Source organism: Mobula hypostoma, chromosome 4 (assembly GCF_963921235.1).
Source record: "Mobula hypostoma chromosome 4, sMobHyp1.1, whole genome shotgun sequence".
NCBI classification, from domain to species: Eukaryota; Metazoa; Chordata; class Chondrichthyes; order Myliobatiformes; family Myliobatidae; genus Mobula; species Mobula hypostoma.
In genome coordinates this window covers 198,041,397-198,065,024 of record NC_086100.1, presented here as the reverse complement: position 1 = coordinate 198,065,024, position 23,628 = coordinate 198,041,397, and the positions used below count along the sequence as shown (strand labels likewise).

Sequence of the window (23,628 nt, the reverse complement as noted above, 5' to 3'; positions counted from 1 at the left end):
GAGCCTTCTCTGTCTCAGCGGTCCCCAGTGATCGATTCTTCTTCTTCTTCTTCTTCTTCTTCTTCTTCCCCACCCCCACCAGACAACAATAATTTAAAAGGTGTGCTGCTATGTAGATGAGTCTGGATTTTTTTAAGGGTCCTTTTTTTTGAGGAAGCGAGCGGGTGTGATTTCCTGCTCGTCGCAGACTTATTTGGCAAACACCTGGCTCACTGCGGGGGTAGTGTCGGGGCGTGAAGGAAAGGCCAAAGGGTAAACAAACAGCCTTTTCGTCAGGAAGCACTGATTGGCCCTGCCAATGCTGTTTCCCTCTGCAACAGCTGCTCCAGGTAGAGACAGCGTCAGCGACCAAACGAATTGTTTGAAAATGCCTCTCGTGTGAATCTCATGAAGTACGGATTTAGAGAGGGTGTTCAGACATGCCAACACTGTAACTGTCAGCTTTCAAACTCTTCTGTGTGAACTTTACACCGTCTTCAAAGGAAGGAGTAACACTTCAGAGGCAGAACTGTTTATAATCCCAATTAATCCAATTAACCAAGCCCAGGGCAGGGAAGGTACAGGTGAAAGAGACAGAAGGTATCCAGATACACTCTTTCATCACACACTCCCTGGGCAGGGATATTTTGGGTTAAAAATGGAGTGAAGGGCCCTCCATCCCATCACATACTCCCAGGGACAGACACAGAGTGAAGCTCCCTCCACACTGTCCCATCACACACTCCTAGGGTCAGACACAGAGTGAAGCTCCCTCTACACTATCCCATCACACACTCCCAGGGTCAGACACAGAGTGAAGCTCCCTCCACACTGTACCATCATGCACTCCAGGGAAAAGTGCATTTTGCACTGTACTGTAATATATTCACATGGGTTAGTGACAGCATGGGTTAATAAAATGCCTCTCTTTTTCATACAGATACTAATTGCTTCCTGTGCACTTCAATCATGAAGGCAGATTAGGCTCCACACATAGAAAGGAAAGAAGCCTGCAGACTACAGTCAGTGGGCATGTCATTTGATACCTCCTATACTTAATAAAGTGGCCACTGCGTGTATGTTCGTGGTCTTCCACTGCTGTAGCTCATCCAGTTCAAGCTTCTAGGAGAAACCTAATAAAGTGTAAAATCATGAGGGCACAGATAACGTAAATAGCCAAGGTCTTTGCCACAAATTAGGGTCGTTCAAAACTAGTGGGCATAGGTTTAAATGAGAGGGGAAAGATTTAAAGGGAGCTGAGGAGCAAGTGTATTTCACACAAATAAAGCTAATCTTGATCTTTAGAAATCCCTTGACACTGTGGACAACTTGCTTCCGTTCTGCTTCGGTGGGTTCTGAGGATGAATAAGCCTAACAGTTGAGGCGTAATGTTGATACAGGAGCCTCAGGGCCCACACCACCAGGCTCAGGAACAGTTATTACCTCTCACCCATCAGGAAATGAGGTACAGGAGCCTCAGGACCCACACCACCAGGTTTAGGAACAGTTATTATCCCTCACCCATCATGAACGAGGTACGGGAGCCTCAGGACCCACAGTACAAGGCTCAGGAACAGTTATTACCTCTCACCCATCAGGAAATGAGGTACAGGAGCCTCAGGACCCACACCACCAGGTTTAGGAACAGTCGTTACCTCTCACCCATCAGGAAATGAGGTACAGGAGCCTCAGGACCCACAGTACAGGGCTCAGGAACAGTTATTATCCCTTAACCGTCATGAATGAGGTACAGGAGCCTCAGGACCCACACCACCAGGCTCAGGAACAGTTATTACCCCATAACCATCAGGAATGAGGTACAGGAGCCTCAGGACCCACACCACTGGGTTCAGGAACTGTTATTAGCCCTCACCCATCAGGCTATTGAGGGGATGACTTCACTCAACTTCACTAACCACAACACTGAACTGCTCCGGCTGAACTGGACTTGCTTTCAAGGACGCTTCATCTCATGTTCTTGATGCTTATTGCTTGCTTGCTTGTTTGTGTGTTTGTTTGTTTGTTTTTTTAAATTATTCTCTTTCTTTGTGGATTTGTACAGTTTGTTGTCCACCCTGTTGTGTGTGGGTCTTTCAATGATCTTATTGTGCTTCTTGAATTAACCGTGAATGCCTGCTGGAAATGGAATCTCAGGGTTGTATATGGTGACATATACGTACTCTGGTAATAAATTTACTTTGAACTTTGAATGAGGTTGTTGAAGAACCACAAACTCTTCCACTGATAAAGAGATAAAGATTAGTTTAGTTGCCTCATGAACATCGAAACATGCAGCGAAATGTGTTGTTTGTGTCGATGACTAACACAGTCCGAGGATGCGTTGGGACAGCCTGCAATTGTCGCCATGCTTCCGGTGTCAACAAAGCATGCCCACAACTTACTAACCGTTACTAACTTGTACGTCTTTGGAATTTGGGAGGAAACCGGAACACCCAGAGGAAACTCACGCCGTCATGGGGAGACCATGCAAATTCTTTACAGACAGTTGAGGGGATTGATCTACAATTGTGATCACTGGTTCTGTGATAGCTAATGCTACCAAAGGTTTAAAGGTCCAATTTAACGTCAGAGAAACGTATACAATATACATCCTGAAATGCTTTTTCTTCGCAAACATCCATGAAAACAGAGAAGTGCTCCAAAGAATGAACAACAGCCAAACGTGAGAACCTCAAAGTCCACCCCCCCCAACTCCCCCCTCCAGCATGTAAGTGGCAGCAAGCAACAATCCTCCCTCCCCTCACCGGCAAAACAAAGGCAAGCATTGCACTCAGGTGTGAGCAAAGCAATAGCTAAGATACAGACTTACAGCTATCCCAAAGACTTTGCGTTTCATACAGGCATTTGACATACCACAGATTCTCTCTCTCCCTAATAAGGGAAAAAGAGGTGTCTCTATTCCACCTGATTTATGGGGAACTGGCTACCCTCTGGCCGACTTAGTTGATACCAATGTGTCTGAGTTCCCACCTCTGTGGGAAGAGCTGTGTTCAGGTAGAGAGTGCCGTGGCCTTTGCACTTTGTTTGTCTGCCTGCACTGTACTTCCCCTGTAGCTGTAACATTATATCCTACATTCCATTGTCCTTTTGTACCACCTTGATGTACTTATGTATAGAATGAACCGTCTGGATGGAACACAAACAAGAGCTTTTCACTGCATGTGTTAAAATAATAATCCAATTACCAAGTCAAAGATTATAGATGAGCTTTGTTTGTCACATGTACACACAAGCATACAATGAAATTCAACATTTATATCAAATCAGCAAGCATTGTGCTGGGCAGCCTGCAAGTGGCACCAACGTAGCACAACTAAAGGTTAGCATTACTAACCCTAACACCTACGTCTTTGGAACGTGAAACCGGAGCACTCTGCAGAAACCTTTACAGTCAAGGGGAAGGCATATAAAATCCTAACAGACGCTGGTGAGAATTGAGCCCCGATCAGTGATCGTTGGCACTGTAAAGCATCGTGCTAACTGATCCGCTATTGTGTCGCGATTCCTATCAAAGATTCGCAGAGCACGCAGAACCGAGGTTTGATACAGGGTAAATCTCCTTTCATACTGCCTTCTCAGGTGTGCTCAGGGGAGGCAGAGAATAGGACAGATTATACACTCAGTAGCCAATTTATTATCCATATAAACATATAACAATTACAGCACGGAAAACAGGCCATCTCGGCCCTTCTAGTCCGTGCCGAACTCTTACTCTCACCTAGTCCCACCGACCTGCACTCAGCCCATAACCCTGCGTTCCTTTCCTGTCCATATAGCTATCCAATTTAACTTTAAACGACAACATCGAACCTGCCTCAACCACTTCTGCTGGAAGCTCGTTCCACACAGCTACCACTCTCTGAGTAAAGAAGTTCCCCCTCATGTTACCCCTAAACTTTTGTCCTTTAACTCTCAACTCATGTCCTCTTGTTTGAATCTCCCCCACTCTCAATGGAAAAAGCCTATCCACGTCAACTCTATCTGTCTCCCTCATAATTTTAAACACCTCTATCAAGTCCCCCCTCAACCTTCTACGCTCCAAAGAATAAAGACCTAACTTGTTCAACCTTTCTCTGTAACTTAGGAGATGAAACCCAGGCAACATTTTAGTAAACCTCCTCTGTACTCTCTCAATTTTATTAACACCTTTCCTATAATCCAGTGACCAGAACTGTACACAATACTCCAAATTTGGCCTTACCAATACCAATTTCAACATTACATCCCAACTCCTATACTCAATGCTCTGATTAATAAAGGCCAGCATACCAAAAGATTTCTTCACCACCCTATCCACATGAGATTCCACCTTCAGGGAACTATGCACCATTACTCCTAGATGCCTCTGTTCTACAGCATTCTTCAATGCCCTACCATTTACCATATATATCCTATTTTGATTAGTCCTACCAAAATGTAGCACCTCACATTTTTCAGCATTAAACTCCATCTGCCATCTTTCAGCCCACTCTTCTAACTGGCCTAAATCTCTCTGCAAGCTTTGAAAACCTACTTCATCATCCACAGCGCCACCTATCTTAGTATCATCTGCATACTTACTAATCCAATTTACCACCCCATCATCCAGATCATTAATATATATGACAAACAACATTGGACCCAGTACAGATCCCTGAGGTCCACCTGTTATGCAAATATCTAATCAGCCAATCATGTGGCAGCAACTCAATGCATAAAAGCATGCAGCCATGGTCAAGAGGTTCAGTTGTTGTTCAAACAAACATCAGAATGAGGATGAATTGGCATCTAAGTGACCCTGACTGTGGAGTAATAACTGGTGCCTGATGGGGTGGTTTGAGTATCTCAGAAACTGCCGATCTCCTGGGATTCTCATGCTCAGTAGTCTCTGGACTTTACAGACAATGGTGTGAAAAACAAGAAACATCCAGTGAGCTGCAGTTCTGTGGACAAAAATGCCTTGTTAATGAGAGGTCAGGGGAGAATGGCTAAACTGGTTCTAGCTGACAGGAAGGCGACGGTAACTCAAGTAACCATGTGTTACAACAGTGGTGTGCAGAAGAGCATCTCTGAATACGTGACACGTCGCACCTTGAAGTGGATGGGCTACAGCAGTAGAAGACCACAAACAGGAGATATCTAAGAACGTGGCCACTGAGTGTAAGACGGAGTATATTCTGTGTTACCACATCAAATGTTGCCAGGGCAGCTACACGGTGAGTAATGTTTACTCTGCCACATAAACTAGCACCCTTAGCTCTGCTAAAAATGCTCCATACTGTTCCCCAGTGAGTGACCCTCGCACTGCTGAATACACAGGAAGTGCTTGGAGATGCACACTGTGTAACCGTCACCCAGCTGAACAAACAGGAACCTCCATATGGTTACTCAGCGAGTGACTCCTATTCCGCTGAATAAACAGCAATTGTGGAGCTACACAGTTGGCACCCTGTGTACACCATCACTATAACTTTACGGAGAAGAACTGAGATGCAGATTGATGCAACGTACATTTTAACATTATTAAAAATGGACTGAGACATAAAATGGACGGATCTACAGTGGGGCATGGGTGTCATGACAACAACCTTTCTTTCCCTCAGTGTCAGCACGACAAAGGAGCTGATATTGACTACGGAAAGGGGGTCTCTACATAGGGTCCTGTCTACGCCAATAGTGGAGAGGTTGAGAAGGTTGAGAGCTTCAAGTTCCTAGGAGTGAACATCACCAATAGCGTGTCCTGGTCCAACCATGGTCCAATCAAATACTGAAAGGTCTAGATAGAGTGGATGTAGAGAGGATGTTTCCTAAATGCTAACCACTATGCAATCGTGCCGCCATTTTGATCAATCAAATACTGAAAGGCCTGGATAGAGTGGATGTAGGGAGGATGTTTCCTAAATGCTAACCACTACACAATCGTGCCGCCATTTTGATCAAAGATTCCCAGAGCACACAGAGCAGAGGTTTGATACAAAGTAAACCTCCCACCATAGTGACTTCCCAGGTGTGTTCATGGGAGGTAGAGAATAGGAGAGATATACACTCAGTGGTCAGTTTATTAGGTACACCGATACACCTATTCATTAATGCAAATATCTAACTAGCCAATCATGTGGCAGCAACTCAATGCATAAAAGCACGTAGATATGGTCAAGAGGCTCAGTTGTTGTTCAGACCAAACATCAGAATGGGGAAGAAATGTGATCTAAGTGACTTTGGCCCAGGTGGAATGATTGTTGGTGCCAGACAGGGTGGTTTGAGTACTTCAGAGACTGCTGAACTTCTGGGATTGGCACACACAACAAAGAATGTTGTGAAAACCAGGAAACATCCAGTGAACAGCCTTTTTAACGAGAGAGAGGTCAGAGACCAGAGGGCACAGCCTCGGAATAGATGGATGTTTATTTAGAACAGAGATGAGGAGGAACTTCTTTAGCCCAAGAGTGGTGAATCTGTGAAATTCATTGTCACAGGTGGCTATGGAGGCCAAGTCATTGGCTAGATTTAAAGCAGTGGTTGATAGGTTTTTAGGAGAGAATGAGGTTGACAGGGATAATAAATCAGCCATGATAGAATGGAAATGAAGACTTCTTGGGCAGAATGGCCACATTCTACTCCTGTAGAATGGTCTTATGGTCACATTAATGCCATGGTCAAGAAAGCTCACCAGCACATAGAACATAGAAACATAGAAATCTACAGCACATTACAGGCCCTTCGGCCCACAATGTTGTGCCGACCATGTAACTTACTCTAGAAACTGCCTAGAATTTCCCTACTGCATAGCGCTCTATTTTTCTCAGCTCCATGTACCTATCTAAGGGTCTACTTCTCAGGAGGCAACAGAAATTCAGACTGTCCCCATCAACACTTAACAATTTATACAGATGCATCCTATCTGAATGTATCTCAACTGAATGAGAGGCATGTGGAGCACTATGGTCCAGGTAGAGATACAGATACATCGGACTAGGCCACCATGAACTAGATGGGCCAAAGGACTTGTTTCTGTGCTATAGTGCTCTATCACTCTAACTTGCTATGGCAACTGCTCTGCTCGTGACTGCAAGAAACTGCAGAGAGTTGTGGACACAGCTCAGCACAGTCTCCTCTCCATGGAGGCACTTCCCAGTACCTCGGTAAAGCAGCCAGCATAATCAAAGATCCACTCACCCCAGATATTCTCTCTTCTTTCCTCTTCCATCGGACAGAAGGTACAAAAGCCTGAAAGCACATCCCACCGGGCTCAAGGTCAACTTGTACCCTGTTGTTTTACAGCCATTGAACAAACCTCATACAAGAAGATGGACTCTGGACTCACAATCTACCTTCTAAAGGCCTTGCACCTTATTGTCTGCCTGCACTGCAACTGTAACACTTTATTCTGCTTTCTGTTATTGTTTTCCCTTTGTACGACCTCAATGCACTGATATGGTGAAATGACCTGTTTGGATGGCATGCCAAACAAAGTTTTTTCCACTGTATCCTGGTAAATCTGACAATATACCAATCACCAAACCTGAAGAATTGAAAGGCCTACTCCAGTAACTCAACATTTCCCACGCATCTGAAACAGAACCGATCCCATCATTGTAACATCAACCCTGGCTCATCAAGCCCCCTTCAACATCCAACACCAATGCACCATCTTCCCTCAAAAATATCTTATTGCCACTCGCCTGCGTCCAATAGAGGTACCATAGCCTAACAGCAAAACCCCTTAAACATCCGATACAGAATCAGAAACGGGCTTAGTATCAGTGACATACAGTACTGAGCAAAGTCTTAGTCACATTTAGTATATAGCCAGGGTGCCTGAGACTTTGGCACAGTACTGCATTTGCCAACGTGGAGGAGAGAGCAAGTCTGTACACCTGGCAGGGGGAAACGATGGCGGGAATGGCGAGGAAGGAGGGTCGCAGGAGGGGTGTGGGACAGGTCGTAGAGAAGGAGTGCTGGGGTGGGGGAGTCGCACAGGTGCAGACACACCCAACTCTGAGACACCAGGCGGGGGAGCTTGATTCCAAGCAATTGGTTTATTGATCATTACAGAATACCTCTCCGATTCTTCCCGGTCCTCCCTTCTCCTGACAATGATTCCCCTCTCCCTGCCTCAGTCCACAACAGAGTCCCATATCAGAATCAGGTTTATCTTCATTCACATATGTCATTAATGTTGCTTTTTTTATAGCAGCAGTACAGTGCAATACAGAAGATTAATACAGTACTCTGCAAGAGTCTTAGGCATCCTAGTTATATATATGTGCCTAAGGCTTTCCATGGTACTGTATGTTGGTAAATTGGTTGTTTTGTTGTAACAGTATGGTGTGACACATAAAAAAACACAGCAAGTTACACTAACAAATAAATAAGTAAGTAGGATGGAGGGGTAGAGGCTGTTCCTAAAACCTTGAATGTGTATCTTCAAGCTCCTGTACCTCCTCCCTGATGGTAGCATTGAGAAGAAGGCATGTCCTAGATTATTGACTGATGCCTCCTAATTGCCCTTTGTGGGAGAAGTCACAGGCTTGGGAGGTGTTGTTAGATTATCGGAGGTGATTAGGTGCTGCTGATTAACCAGCTCAATCACGTGCACAGCTTTCTCCACCATCGAGGACATCTTCAAGAGGTGGTGCCTCGATAAGACGTCATCCATCAATAAGGACCTCCATTATCCGCAACAAGTCCTCTTTTCATTGCTACCATCAACGAGAAGGTACAAGAGCCTGAAGACAAACATAACCATTTAAGAACAGCTTCTTGCCCTCTGCCTTCCGATTGTTGAATGGACACTGGGCCCGTGTACACCATTTCGCTACTTTTTCTCCTCTTTTTGCAGTACTTATTTACCTTTCTAATACACTGTATAACTACACTCGTTACTGTTGTCAGCAGCACACTGTCAAGTCGAGTTTATTTCCATATGTATAAGTATTCATGTGCAGAGGTGTAATGAAAAACTTTCTGCAGCAGTATCACAGGCACATGGTATTAGAGGCTCAACATTTAGAAGCAAAAATTCAGAAATTAAACATTAATTATACAAAATTGTACGAGCAAAGAATCCCTGCTGTTGTCTTACAACATTTCATACTGATAGTGCTATAATATTGTTATGTTATATTTACTGGGTTAGCAGGTAATTGTAAATTGTCCTGTAATTGTCCAGCCTACCTGCCATCAAGGACGTATATAGTTCTGTGCAAAAGACTTAGAAACATGTAAAAAAAAATTCTGTAAACCGAAGATACTTCCAAAAATAATGAAAATTTTCTAAGTTTCAAAAATTTATGACCAGTAAACAGTAAAAAAAACAAATCTATTTTTGGTGTAACCACAGTTTGCCTTTAAAGCTGTATCAATCTCTTAGGTACATTGTCACGCAGTTTTAAGAAAATTGGCTGGCAGGTTGTTCTAAGCATCTTGGAGAACTTGCCACAGTTCTGCAGACTAACTGTATCACTTGCTTTTGTACTCAACTTTTTATCTGAGAAGTCTATATTACTTTATTTAATGACATGCAAAAAACGCTCTGTGACATTTAATTTTTTTGGAAAATTAATGTTTTGGAAAATTTCCTCTTTTCTACTGACACAAATGCAGAAGTCAAAAGATAAAGTTCTAAAATAAAAAAAATATAAAAATCTCGGGTTCCTAACACTTTTGCACTGTATTTGTATACAGAAAGGTGCTGGAAAAGGACCAGGAACATCTGTTTGTCCATTCCCATCAGGGAGGAGGCTGTGCAGCATCCACATCACAAACACCAGTTTCAAAAACAGTTACTTTCTACAAGCAGTAAGACTGATCAACACCTCCACCCACTAACCCACCTTACCATATCCCCAACCACCATGACTTTATCATTTCCTGTAGACTCTTCCCTACCTAGTGTCACTTTATGGACATACAATCAATATATGTATATAAGCTACCTTATGTACTTATATTTGTTGTGATTTTCAAATTTTATGGTCTTTATCACCCACAGCATTTTGGAGAGGAAGGGGGAGCAGCCAGATGTCTCGGCACATATTGGTATCAATGACATAGGAAGGAAAAGCAAAGAGGTCCTGAAGCGAGAATTTAGAGAGCTAGGTAGAAAGCCGAGAAGCAGGCCCTCCAAGGTAGTAATTTCTGGATTGCTGCCTGTGCCACGCACCAGTGAAGGTAAAAACAGGATAATTTGGCAGATAAATGCCTGGCTGAGAAGCTGGTACAGGGGGCAGGGCTTCAGGTTCTTGGATCATGGAATCTTTTCTGGGGGATGTATGTCTTGTACAAAAGTTATGGGTTGCACCTGAACCCAAGGGGACCAATATTCTCATGGGCAGGTTTGTTAGAGTTGTTGAGGAGGGTTTAAACTAATTTGGAAGGGAGATGAGAACTGGAGTGAAGGGACTCAGGATAAAAAAGGATAGTAACAAAAATAAAGAGAGCGTGCAGTCAGACTGTCAGGAAGCGCAGGAAGAGGAGAGGATTGCAGCCAGCAGGGTGAGTATCAGTGCATTAGGGATGCGGAATCATAAAGGGTAGCAAATACAGCACTCCAAGTGTTATATCTCAATGCATGGAGTGTAAGAAATAAGGTGTATGATCTTTTTGTGCTATTACAGATGTTGTGGCCATCTCTGAATCATGGCTGAAGGATTTCTGTAGTTCAGAGCTGAATATCTATGGTTACATGTTGTACTGGAGGAATAGGAAGGTAGGCAGAGGGGATGGTGTGGCTCTGCTGGTAAAGAATGGCATCAAATCCATTGAAAGATGTGACATAGGATCAGAAGGTGTTGAATCCTTGTGGGATGAGTTAAGAAACTGCAAGGGTAAAAGGACCCTGATTGCAGTTATATACAGGCCTTTCAACAGTAGCTGGGATGCGGACTACAGATTACAATGGGAAATTGAAAAGGCCTGTATAAAGGGCAATGTTACGATAGTTATGGGAGATTTTAGCATGCAGGTTGATTGGGAAAATCAGGTTGGTAATGGATCCCAAGACAGTGAATTTGTTGAATGCCTAAAAGATGGCTTTTAGAGCAGTTTGTCATTGAGCCTACTAGGAGATCAGCTATGCTGGATTGGGTGTGATGTAATGAACCCGAGGCAAATAGGCAGCTTAAGGTAAAGGAACCCTTAGGAGACAGTGATCACAATACGATTGAGTTCAACTTGAAATTTGTTAGGGAGAAAGTAAAGTCTGACGTAGCAGTATTTCAGTGGAGTAAAGGAAATTACAGTGGTATGAGAGAGGAGTTGGCCAAAATATATTGGTAGGGATGACAGCAGAGCAGCAATGGATGAGTTTCTGGGAAAAATGAGGAAGATGCAGGATAGATGTATTCCAAAAATAAGGAAATAATCAAATGGCAAAATAGTACAACTGTGGCTAACAAGCAAAGTCAAAACTAATGTAAAAGCAAATGCCATGTCCCCACCTCTTTTGTCTCCCTCCCTATCCTTTCTGAAACATCTAAAGCCTGGCACTTGAGGTAGCCATCCCTGCCCCTGCACCATCCAAGTCTGTAATGGCCACAACATCATAGCTCCAAGTACTGATCCACGCTCTAAGCTCATCCGCTTTATTCATGATACTCCTCGCATTAAAATAGACACATCTCAAACCATCGGACTGAGCGTGTCCCTTCTCTATCACCTGCCTATCCTCCCATTCGCACTTTCTCCAAACTTTCTCTATTCGTGTGCCAACCTACCTTTCCTCCGTCACTTCAGTTCGGTTCCCACCCCCCAGCAATTCTAGTTTAAACTCTCCCCAATAGCCTTAGCAAACCTTCCCGCCAGGTTATTGGTCCCCCTGGGATTCAAGTGCAACCCGTCCTTCTTGTACATGTCATACCTGCCCCAGAAGAGGTCCCAATGATCCAGAAATCTGAATCCCTGCCCCTACTCCAATCCCTCAGCCACGCATTTGTCCTCCTCCTCATTCTATTCCTATACTCAACTGTCACATGGCACAGGCAGTAATCCTGAGATTAATACCTTTGAGGTCCTGCTTCTCAACTTCTTTCCTAATTCTCGGTAGTCTGTTTTCAGGACCTTGTCCCTTTTTCTACCTATGTCATTGGTACCAATATGTACCACGACCTCTGGCTGTTCTCCTTCCCACTTCAAGATATCATGGGCGCGATCAGAAACATCCCGGACCCTGGCACCTGGGAGGCAAACTACCATCCGCGTTTCTTTCCTGCGACCACAGAATCGCTTTTCTGACCCCCTAACTATAGAGTCCCCTATCACTGCTGCAACACCACCCAATTACACCATGTGACCAATTAACCTACTTGTACGTCTTTGAATGTGGGAGGAAGCCACGTAATCACGGCCAGAAAGTACAAGTTCTTTACAGACAGCAGCGCTGCCTACTCTGCAAAGAATTGCATTAGATGAGTTTAACATGATTTCCCCTTTATAAATTGATGCAGATTCTGCTCAGTCATGTTGTTATTTTCTAAGTGTTTTGATACTGCATCCTTTATTTTGGACTCAATATTTTCCTGACTGATTCCTGGCTCACAGTTCAGTAGCTTCCTGCTTTCTTTCTCTCTTCTTTTTTAAATAGTATTGGAAACTGGTATTTGTTTATTATTGTCGCATGTGCCAAGATACAGTGAAAAGCTTGTCTTGTATTCTGTTTGTACAGATCAAATCATTTGCACAGTGCATTCACGTAGAACAAGGTAAAAGAATAACAATGCAGAATAAAGTGTTACAGTTACAGAGAAAGGCCAGAGCAGGCAGAAAGCAAGATCATAATGAGGTAATTGTGAAGCTAGGAGTCCATCTTATCGTACAAGAGGTCTATTCAACAATTTGATAACAGCGGGATAGAAGCTGTCCTTGAGTCTGGTGTGACGGGTGGTATGTGCTTTCAGCTTTTTCTATCTTTTGCCCAATGGGAGAGGGGAGAAGAGATAATGTCTGGGATGAGTGGAGCCTTTGAATATGTGGGCTGGTTTACTAAGGCGCAGTAGGGTCACATTTTAAACCTTTCAACCTGTAGGAATCATTTTAACATCAGTGAAAGTTTTGAAAATGGTATTCATGCATTCACTATCTCTACAGCTGCTTCTTTCAGGGCACTAGGATGTATATCCTTTATATTCCTGGGTGTTAATATATTGGATGACCTGTCCTGGACCCAAAACACGGCTACACAGTAATACATAAAAATCTATAAATTACAGAAGACATATATAAATTAAATAAGTAGTGCAAATAATGAGCAAAAAAATTAGTGAGGTAGTGTTCAAAGTTTTACAGACTGTTCAGAAATCTGATGGTGGAGGGGAAGAAGCAGTTCCTAAAATGTTACCTGTACCTCTTCCTCGATGGTAGCAATGAGAAGACCATAAGACCATAAGGCATAGGAGCAAAATTAGACCATTCAGCCTATCTAGTCCACTCCGCCATTTGCCATGGCTGATCCCAGATACCATTCAACTCCATACCATATCCCATCTCAGCATATCCCTTGATGCCCTGACCAATCAGGAATCTATCAACTTCCACTTTAAATATACGATCCACTTGACCTCCACCACAGTCCGTGGCAGAGCATTCCACAGATTCACCACTCTTTGGCTAAAAAAAATCCTCTTTACTTCTGTTCTAAAAGGTCATCCCAATTTTGAGGCTGTGCTCTCTAATCCTGGATACCCCCACCAGAGGAAACATCATCTCCACATCCAGTTTATCTAGTCCTTTCAACATTCTGTAGGTTTCAATGAGATCCCCCCGTATTCTTCTAAATTCCAGTGCGTAAAGGCCAAAAGCTGCCAGACACTCCTCATAGTTAACCCCTTCATTCCCGGAATCATCCTGGTGAACCTCATCTGGACTCTCTCCAATGACAATACATCCTTTCTGAGATAAGGGACCCAAAACTGTTGACAATACTCCAAGAGGACATGTCCTCGGTGACAGGAGTGCTTAACGATGGATGCCACCTTTTTGGGACATCCTCTTTTGAAGGTCCTTGGTACGTGTGCCCCATGATGGAGATGGTTGAGTTTGCAACTTCCTGCAGCTTTATCTGATCCATACAGTGGCCCCTTCATGCCAGACAATAATGCAACCAGTTAGAATGCTCTCCACAGTACATATGCAAAAATATGCGAGATTCTTTGGTGACACAACAAATCTTCTCCAATTCCTAATGAAATATAGCCACTGTTTCACCTTCTTTGTAATTGCAGCAATATGTTGGGCCCAGGATAGTTCTTCAGTGATCTTGACACCCAGGAACATGAAACTGCTCACTGCTGATCCCTCAACGAGGACTGCTGCATGTTCCCCCGACTTCTCCTTCCTTAAGTCTACAACCAAGTCCTTGATCTTGCTTACATTGCAATGCCATTCAATCAGCTGATCTATCTCGCTCCTGTACACCTCCTTGTCACTATCTGAGCTTCTGCCATAAAACTTCTACAGATGGATTGATGAATGTATCCTGACTGATGGTTTCAAGGTCTGGTAGAGCAACTTGATTCACTGGCCCAGATACAGGCTCTGGACCCAAAATGTCGAATACTTACCTGCCTCCTCAGATGCTCGTTGACCCACTAAATGTTTCCAGAAGAGTGTATTTTGCTCTCAATTCCAGCATCTAGTCACCTGTTAGTTAATCTCAACATTGTTCCTGTTGTCTGACATGGGTGACCATGGTCTTTCCATTGTCCATGATTGTTCCTGGCAGATTTTTCTACAGAAGTGGTTTGCCATTGCCTTCTTCCGGGCAGTATCTTTACAAGATGGGTGACCCCAGCCATTATCAATTCTCTTCAGAGACTGTCTGCCTGGCGTCAGTGATCGGGTAACCAGGGTGACATGCACCAGCTGCTCATACGAGCATCCACCACCTGCTTCCATGGCTTCACGTGATCCTGATTGGGGGGGGGGGTGCAAGAGGGGTCTAAGCAGGTGCTACACCTTGCTCAAGGGTGACCTGCAGGCTAGTAAAGGAAGCTGTTGATTGTTACATTGGTTGGAGTACTGCGCAGACGCAACAGAATCGTTCCTGTGCAGGTCCAGTGAAGAGCTTTAAAAAGCAGGAAGTTTTTCGATGGGAGTCATTGACTTGAGTACTGCAGAGATGCGACAGAAGCGTTCCTGCGCAGACACGGCAAAGAGCTTTAAAAATCCAGTCTGTATAAAAGAGAGGTACCACCTAGTGGAGCAGTCATTGTGGGAGCAGTCGGCATCGGAGTAGTCTGAGGCAGAGTAGTAAGGCTTTGGCTCAATGGCTTCAGCAAGAACAGGCGGAGGCAAAGTAAGTAGGTAAGTTCATTCCTTATTTCTTATTTAAGTCTTGACAGAATAGGGGGTATGTCTACAGAGCAAGTGTTCTGCTCTGGATGACAGGTGTGGGATTTCTGGGAGACTTCCAGCCTCACCGATGGTCACATCTGCACCAGGTGTATCGAGATGCAGCTTCTTGGAGACCATATCAGGGAAATGGAGGTGCAGCTCGATGACCTTCAGCTTGTTAGGGAAAGTGAAGCAGTGATAGACAGTTGCTACAGGAAGGTAGTCACCCCAAGGCTGCAGGAGACAGATAAATGGGTGACTGCCAGTAGAGGGAAGGGAGAATATCAGACAGTGGAGCAGGAGTGAGTACCATTGCTATTACAAAGGAAAAAGTGCTAAGAAAACTCAAAGGCCTTAAGGTGGATAAGTCACCTGGACAAAATGGACTACATCCCAGAGTCCTGAGACAGGTTGCTGAAGAGATAATGGATACATTGGTCATGATCTTTCAAGAATCACTTGATTTTGGCATGGTCCTGGAGGACTGGAAGACTGCAGGTGTCACTCCAGATTTTGAGTAGGGAAGAAGGCAAAAGAAAGGAAATTGTCGGCCAGTTAGCCTAACCTCAGTGGTTGGGTAAGTGTTGGAGTTCATTATTTCGGGGCACCTGGAGACTAATGAAAAAATAAGTCAAAGTCAGCATGGCTTCTGCAAAGGAAAATCTTGCCTGACAAATCTTGTGGCGTAACAGGAAAGATACTGGCATGGATAGAGGAATGGCTGACAAGCAGGAGGAAGCGAGTGGGAATTAAAGGGGCCTTTTCTGGATTGTCAGCCAGTGATTAGTGGTGTTCCTCAGGGGTCGGTATTGGGATCATTACTTTTCACATTGTTTGTCAATAATTTAGATAATGGAAATAATGGCTTTGTGGTAAAGTTTGCAGATGATACAAAGGAAGAAGTGTGATTGCAGTAGGACTTTGACAATTTGGAAGAATGGGCAAAAAAGTGGCCGATGGAATTCAGTGTTGGGAAATGTATGATAATGTATTTTGGTGAAAGGAACAATAGTGCAGACTATTATTTAAATGGGGAGAAAATTCAAGCATCAGAGGTGCAGAGGGACTTTTGTGCAAGACTCCCAGAAAGTTAATTTACAGGTTGAGTCTGTATTAAAAAAGGCAAATGCAATGTTGGCATTTATTTCAAGTAAAATAGAATATAAAAACAAGGAGATAATGCTGAGCCTTTATAAGACACGAATCAGGCTGCACTTGGAGTATTGTCAACAGTTTTGGGCCCCTTTTCTCAGAAAGGATGTGTCATCATTGGAGAGAAAGTCCAGAGGAGGTTCACAAGGATGATTCTGGGAAAGAAGTGATTAACATATGAGGAATGTTTTGGGCCTGTACTCGCTGGAAGTTAGAAAAATCTGGGTGAGGGGGTGGAATCTCATTGAAACCTACTGAATGTTGCAAGGGCTAGATTGGTGGATGCGGAAAGGATGCTTCCTCTGTTGGGGTATCCAGAACTAGAGGGCACAGCCTCAAAGTTGAGGGATGACCTTTTAGAACAGAGGGAAGGAGGAATTTTTTTAGCCAGCGAGTAGTGAATCTGTGGAATGCTCGGCCAGACTGCGATGGAGGCCAAGTCTGTGGGTATATTTAAAGCAGATGTTGATGGTGACCTGATCAGTCAGGGCATCAAAGGATGTGGTGAGAAGGCAGGTGTACGGGGTTGAGTGGGATCCAGGATCAGCCATGATGGAACGTCGGAGCAGACTGGATGAGCTGAGTGGCCCAATTCTGCTCCTGTGCCTTAAGGTCTTATGGAGCATTTTACACCTCCTTTGGTGGAGACATATCTCCCCCCACCCCGCCACCTAATCTCAACATACATTTTATAGAAATTCATTCTCTACCTTGGTAGTGTTGATTTTATTTTGCTTGCCTCTACAAAAGTCCTTCATGATTTCTGTACTACCTCTGTATTACAGAACATAGAACAGTACAGCACAGAAACATTCCCTTTGGCCTACAATGTTGTGCCAAACCAATTAAATTAGTCATCAGATGGCCAATTAAGCTAATCCCTTCTTGTGCACAATATCCACATCCTTCCATTTTGTGCACGTTCAGCTGCCACAACTTAACACATTAGTTTTCACAGCATCGTGGGCCACATGGCCTGTTTCTCTGCTGTACTGTTCTATGTTCTATGTGACTCAACAGGCCAGGCAGCATCTGCAGACAGAGAAACTGGATTAAGTTGCATTCATGCGAGAGATTGTGCAGATGCTGGAAATCCTGAGCAATAGGCACTAAATGCTGGAGGAACTCAGCAGGTTTGGCATCATCGAAGGAGAGGAATGAACAGTTGACAATTCCAGCCGAAATTCTTTATCAGTACTGGAAAGTAAGAGGGAAGAGAAATTATGAACCTCTGATGTCCTCATAGGCATCTAGATTGACATCATAACTACTTATAAACAACCCTGAATGTTGAGTGTTTATTCCCCTCCACAGATGCTGCCTGACTAGCTGAGTTCCTCCAGCATTTGTATGTGTTTCTCACCAACATGCCCTTCCTCTGCACAACCAGATCCTAATTCTATACCGTGATCTGCCTGTGACTAGCTCACATTATTCCTTATTTAAATTGCCCAAGTGATGTAAGTGAAACTCATGGCTCAGGATCCAGAACCTCCTGGCTGTGAGTTGGATCAGAGTGATGGAGAGACAAGTGCAGTTGATATACTGCAGCAGTGAGATTTTCATTGGTACAATTGAGTCGGTGGTTATCAGTGTTGACTGGTTGGTCAATTGATGAACAGGGGCCATGTCGATCAGAGGCAAACTTATAGCAATAATGGATAAAATAAAAAGTTTAGCTTTATTTTTCACATGTACATGGAAACATCAAAACTTACAGTGAAATGTGTCATTTTGTGTTAACAACCAACACAGTCCGAGGATGTGCTGGGAGCAGCCTGCAAGTGTCACCATGTTTCCAGCCTCAATATAGCGTGCCCACACTTACTAATCTTAACCCGTACATCTTTGGAATGCGGGAGGAAACCGGAGCACCTGGAGGAACACCATTTAGTCAAGGAGAGACGTACAAACTCCTTATAGACAGCAGTGGGAATTGAACCTGGATCTTACTTTTTATCAAATTATTTATTTATTGAGATACAGCATGGAATAGGCCCTTCCGCCCTTCGAGCTGCACCATCAAATCTCCCAATTTAATCCTAGCCCAATCATGGGCCAATGAACTACCAACCGGTATGTCTTTGGACTGTGGGAGGAAACCGAAGCACCCCAGAGGAAACCCACGTGGTCATGGGGAGAACGTACAAACTCCTTACAGACAGCGGTGAGAATTGAACCCTGACGGTGCTGCAAAGCGTTATGCTGACTGCTACGCTACCATGCCACCCAAGAACCATTGGAGGTTGGTCACAGAACTTAAAAGCAGGATCTTTGCAAAATAAATAGAAAGAGGTCATTAATACTTGCGTCTTTTGAAAAAGCTCATTCAGGTGGTATGTCACAGCTGTAGTCTTGGAGACAGTGACCTTTTCTCTGAACAATGTGCAAACAAGGTTTCATCAGAGGCTCTGGTTAATTGTGCCCTGCAATAATCCACTGCAGGTGAGATGGATGGCATCGTGTTATCACTGAACCATAGCAGGTTAGATGGATAGCATCGTGCTATCACTGAACCACTGTGGTCATTTCCCTACTCTGTGGTATTTCTTATCATGGATTACAGCTCCATGGGTACTGGTCACCCTTCACACCACACAAAAATGGAATCTGTTCCTCTTATGCTGCAGCTTTATTTGTCACGTGTGAATTGGAACACTGAAACATACAGTGAAATGCATCGTTTGCATCAACGACCAACACAGTCTGAGAATGTCATCATCTCATGTTCTCGATATTTACTGCTTACTTAGAGTCACAGAAGAGTCATAGGAAAATAAGAAGCAGGCCCTTCAACCCATCTAGTCCATGCCGAACCATTTAAACTGCTAGTCCCATCAACCTGCACTGGGACCATAGCCCTCCATACCTCTGCCATCCATGTACCTGTCCAAGCTTCTCTTATTTAATATTATTATTATTATTATTTTCTCTCAGCTCAAGCTGGAAAGGACATAGCCAAGCACACTCACTTCTCAATTGCTAGGAACTTTTGGATTATTTTAGTTTTGTGGCTTTCTGGAGATTTACATAAATATACATAAATATTTACATATATTGCTGTGTAGGCCTGATTGTTTAATGATATTGTGTAGTGACTTTGGGATGATACCAGTTGTAGATATTACTATTGGGACAAGGTATACCCTATTCATGTTCCATAGTCTCTCAATTTCCTCTTTTAATTCAACATTTTTCTGGTGTTTTTCATTTATTGATTTCTGCATGCTATGTGTTTGGAATGGCTATATCTATTAAGTAAGTTGTTCTTTCTTATTTTTCCTGTAATATTATATCCAGATGGTTATTATGGATTGTCTTTCCTGTAATAATGGATCTGCTGTAATATAATTTGTAGGATTCTGACTTTAAAACTGGATCAGGTTTGTATTTATAGTAAGGCATGGTGTCTTTTATGAGTTTGTATTTTAAAGCAAGTTTTTGATGAATGGTGTTTGCCACTTGATTGTGCCTGTGTAAGTAATCAGATTGTGTTAAACTGCTAAAGGATCCTGTAATGTGTTGGATTGTTTCTGGTTTCTCTTAGCATTTTCTACATTTATCATTTTGAATTTGTTGGTCTTTTATCTCAATACATCTTTGATTTTTTTTGTGTTAACCACGCGGTTCTGTATTGCTATGAGGAGCCCTTCCCTTGCAGGGAAGAGATCTCTAACTCTCGGCCAGGCGTTTGACACTTCCTTGTTGACATCTACCCTGCTCAGATCATGGGGTCATGGGGATGTCTTCCATGGAGGGTTATGCTCTTCCATTGGTTAACTTTTTCTTCTATAGTGATAATTTCTTCGTTTTTCTGAGTTGTGCCCTCATTTAAGTTTAGTGGTGTGTACTTCTTATCAGAATTGCATATGCTCGTGTGGAGTGCTGAATCCTGTTTTTGTTGATGAAAATATATCCTTAGAAGTTTTTTACGGCCTGTGTAATTTTTTTATGTCTGTTACTGTTACTCCTCTTCCTCCTTCTGTCCTAGGTCGTGTTAATCTAACTGTGTTCGAGTGTACATGGTGTTTTCTAAAATTTGTCATTTCAGTTCTCATTTTTCTTTGTAAATTTTCTAGATCCGTTTTGGCCCAAGATATATGCCAAAGAATACACTCATATGGGTATAGTGGAAGTGTTTATTGCCTTTGGTATATGTTTACTGATGAGCTTTGTTTGGACGATTTTTTTTTAAGCCTTGAAGAAAATTCTGTCGAAAGCTTTCCCTTTTTTTTTGTATTTGCACAGCTTGTTGTTTTTTGCACACTGTTTGTTTGTCTGTCCTGTCGGGTATGGACTTTCATTGATTCTATTGTGCTTCTTGTATTTATTTATTTATTTAGCAATACAGTGCAGAGGAGGCCCTTCTGGCCCTTTGAGCCACACCGCCCCAGCAATCCCCGACAGCCCTGATTTAATCGTATCCTAATCACAGGACCATTTTGCAATAACCAGTTAACCTTTGGACTGTGTGTGGAAACTGGAGCACCTGGGGAAAACTCACACACTCCACAAGGGGGGACATACAGGCTCCTTACAGAGGATGCCGGGTTTGAACTCTGAACTCCGATGCTCCACTCCTACTTTGTGGTTGGGCGAGCTGTTACACTACCGTGGCACACACTCATTTTCTTGCAGACATTTACTGTGAATGCCCGTAAGAAAATGAATGTCAGGGTTGTATAGGCTGACATTTCTTAACATCGATCATAAATTTACATTGAACTTTGGGTGTACTGGGGGCAGCCCACAGGTATTGCAATGCTTCTGTCACCAACATAGCATGCCCACAACTTACTATAATTATATAAAACCTATAATTCTCTGACGGTGGTGTCTGAAAAGAGGACGCTGTCCAAGTTGCATGCCACCTTGGACAATGTCTCCCATCCACTACATAATGTACTGGTTGGGCACAGGAGTACATTCAGCCAGAGACTCATTCCACCGAGATGCAACACAGAGCGTCATAGGAAGTCATTCCTGCCTGTGGCCATCAAACTTTACAATTCCTCCCTGGGAGGGTCAGACACCCTGAGCCAATAGGCTGGTCCTGGACTTATTTCCTGGCATAATTTACATATTACTATTTAACTATTTATGGTTTTATTACTACTTAATTATTTATGGTGCAACTGTAACGAAAACCAATTTCCCCCAGGATCAATAAAGTATGACTATGACTATGACTATTATATACCCATAACTATAATACCTAACTATAATTATATAAAATAGTTAAGTTAAATAAGCAGTGAAAAAAACATAGACATTTTAAAAAAGTTCAATGGGTTCAAAGTACATTGAGAAATCAGATGGCAGAGGGGAAGAAGTTATTAACCATGTAACAATTATTTTAAATAATTTCAAATATTAAAATAGAAACTGACTAAATACGATGATATATATTTAAATTGACACAATGAAAATTACTCATTTTTCTCCCAGTCAACCGTCTCTCCTGAACGGGCACATGTTTAACACAGTAACTAGTGGAGAACTGCAGGAAATTGACACTCCATTGCTGGAGCAAGCCCTTGACATAAACTGAAGTGAAAGAAGCAAGAGTATTTCAGAACTCCTGTGTGCACATGGATGACGCTCTGGTTGCTAGAATGGCCCTGCCGACAATGGACTATTCTGTGAAAGAGAATAACACTTTTCGAAAAGACAGACAGATCATATCTTGGAGACAAACACAAGAGATTCTGCAGATGCTGGAAACCCAGAGCAATACACACAAAGTCAGGTCAGGCAGCATCCATGGAGAGGAATAAGCAGTTGACAGCTTGGTCTGAGACTCTTCATTAGGATTGGAAAAGAAGGGGGAAGACGCCAGAATAAGAAGGTGTGGAGAGGGGAAGTAGTACAAACTGGCAGGTGACAGATGAGACTAGGTGAGGGAGAAAGTGTACAACTGTGTTGCTTACCACAGGTAGGGTATGAGTGGGGAAAAGGCAGGGTGAGATGGTCAGAGTTTCACCCCAGGGTGGGAATGTCAAATACTAAAAGACACAGGTTTAAAGTGGGAGAGAGAAAGAAGATATGCGGGGAAGGTTCTTGATTGGTAAGGGTGGGGGTTGGCTAAGGTTTCTGGGAGAAGGTGGGAGAATCATAGTTCAGAGTAGAGGAAACTATTCCCCTTATCGAAGGTCAATAAAGCTAAAGAACATGAAATTAAGGTCAGGCAGCATGTATGGAGGCAAATAAACTTGACGTTTCAGGCCAAGACCCTGCAGGACTGGAAAGGAAGAGCAAAGAAGCCAGAATAAGAAGGTGAGGAGAGGGGAAGGCATTCAAGCTGACAGGTGATAGGTGAGACCAGGTGAAGGGGAAGGTAGGTGGGTTTGAAGCTGGAAGAGGTAAAGGGCTGAAGAAGAAGGAATCTGATAGATGAGGTGAGGTAAGAAGAGAACTAGAGCGTGAAGTGGAAAAAGAGGAAAGGGGAAGGGAGATAAATTACCTGAAGTTAGAGAAATTAATGTTCATGCTGTCAGGTTGGAGACTACCCAGACGGAATATGAGGTGTCCTCCCATCTGAGAGTGGCCTCATCGTGGCAGTAGAAGAGAACATGGACCAGCATGTTGGAATGGGAGTGGGGAGTGGAATTTAAATGGTTGGCCACCGTATATTCCTGTTTCTTGTGGATGGAGCGAAGGTGCTGGACAAAACATATTCCCTGTCCACACTGGGTCTCACCAATATAGAGAAGGCCGCCCCAGGAGCAGTAGGTATAGTAGACGACTCCAATAGACATGCAGATGAAGTGTCAGGAGACCACTTTCCAGATAAGTTAATGAGCCATTCCAATGAAAAACAGAGAAATGTATTTACTGTATACCTACTGACCTCTGAAGTCTGTGGGAAGAGGCTGATGGCAACAGGCAGTGCAAATCCAAAAGCAGCCAGGCACACGAGGCTATGCAGTGGAAGAGTCAGTCGTGGATATGCTTTCAGCATCCGTGTTCTGAAAAGAAAGAAAGAGAGGTAAGTATGACCCTTTCTGCCCTTCATCTCACTAAATATGGACAGGATAGGTTTTCCCCACTGTTTCCTCTCAGATTCACATTCAGATTTATTTATCACATGTACATTGAAACATGCAATAAAATGCATCATTTGTCATAGAACACAACATCTAGTCTATCTATTCCATGCCAAACTAT

General features: G+C 43.3%; 1 protein-coding gene across 1 annotated transcript in view; it reads right to left on the bottom strand.

Moving 5' to 3' along the window:
* The window catches only part of LOC134345861 (sideroflexin-5-like), a 271,312-nt gene that overhangs the window by 62,331 nt on the left and 185,353 nt on the right, over positions 1-23,628 (bottom strand). The window contains exon 13 of the mRNA XM_063047176.1: positions 23,312-23,429. Within this exon, the coding sequence (XP_062903246.1) occupies positions 23,312-23,429 (118 nt within the window). The remainder of the gene's footprint in view (positions 1-23,311; positions 23,430-23,628) is intronic.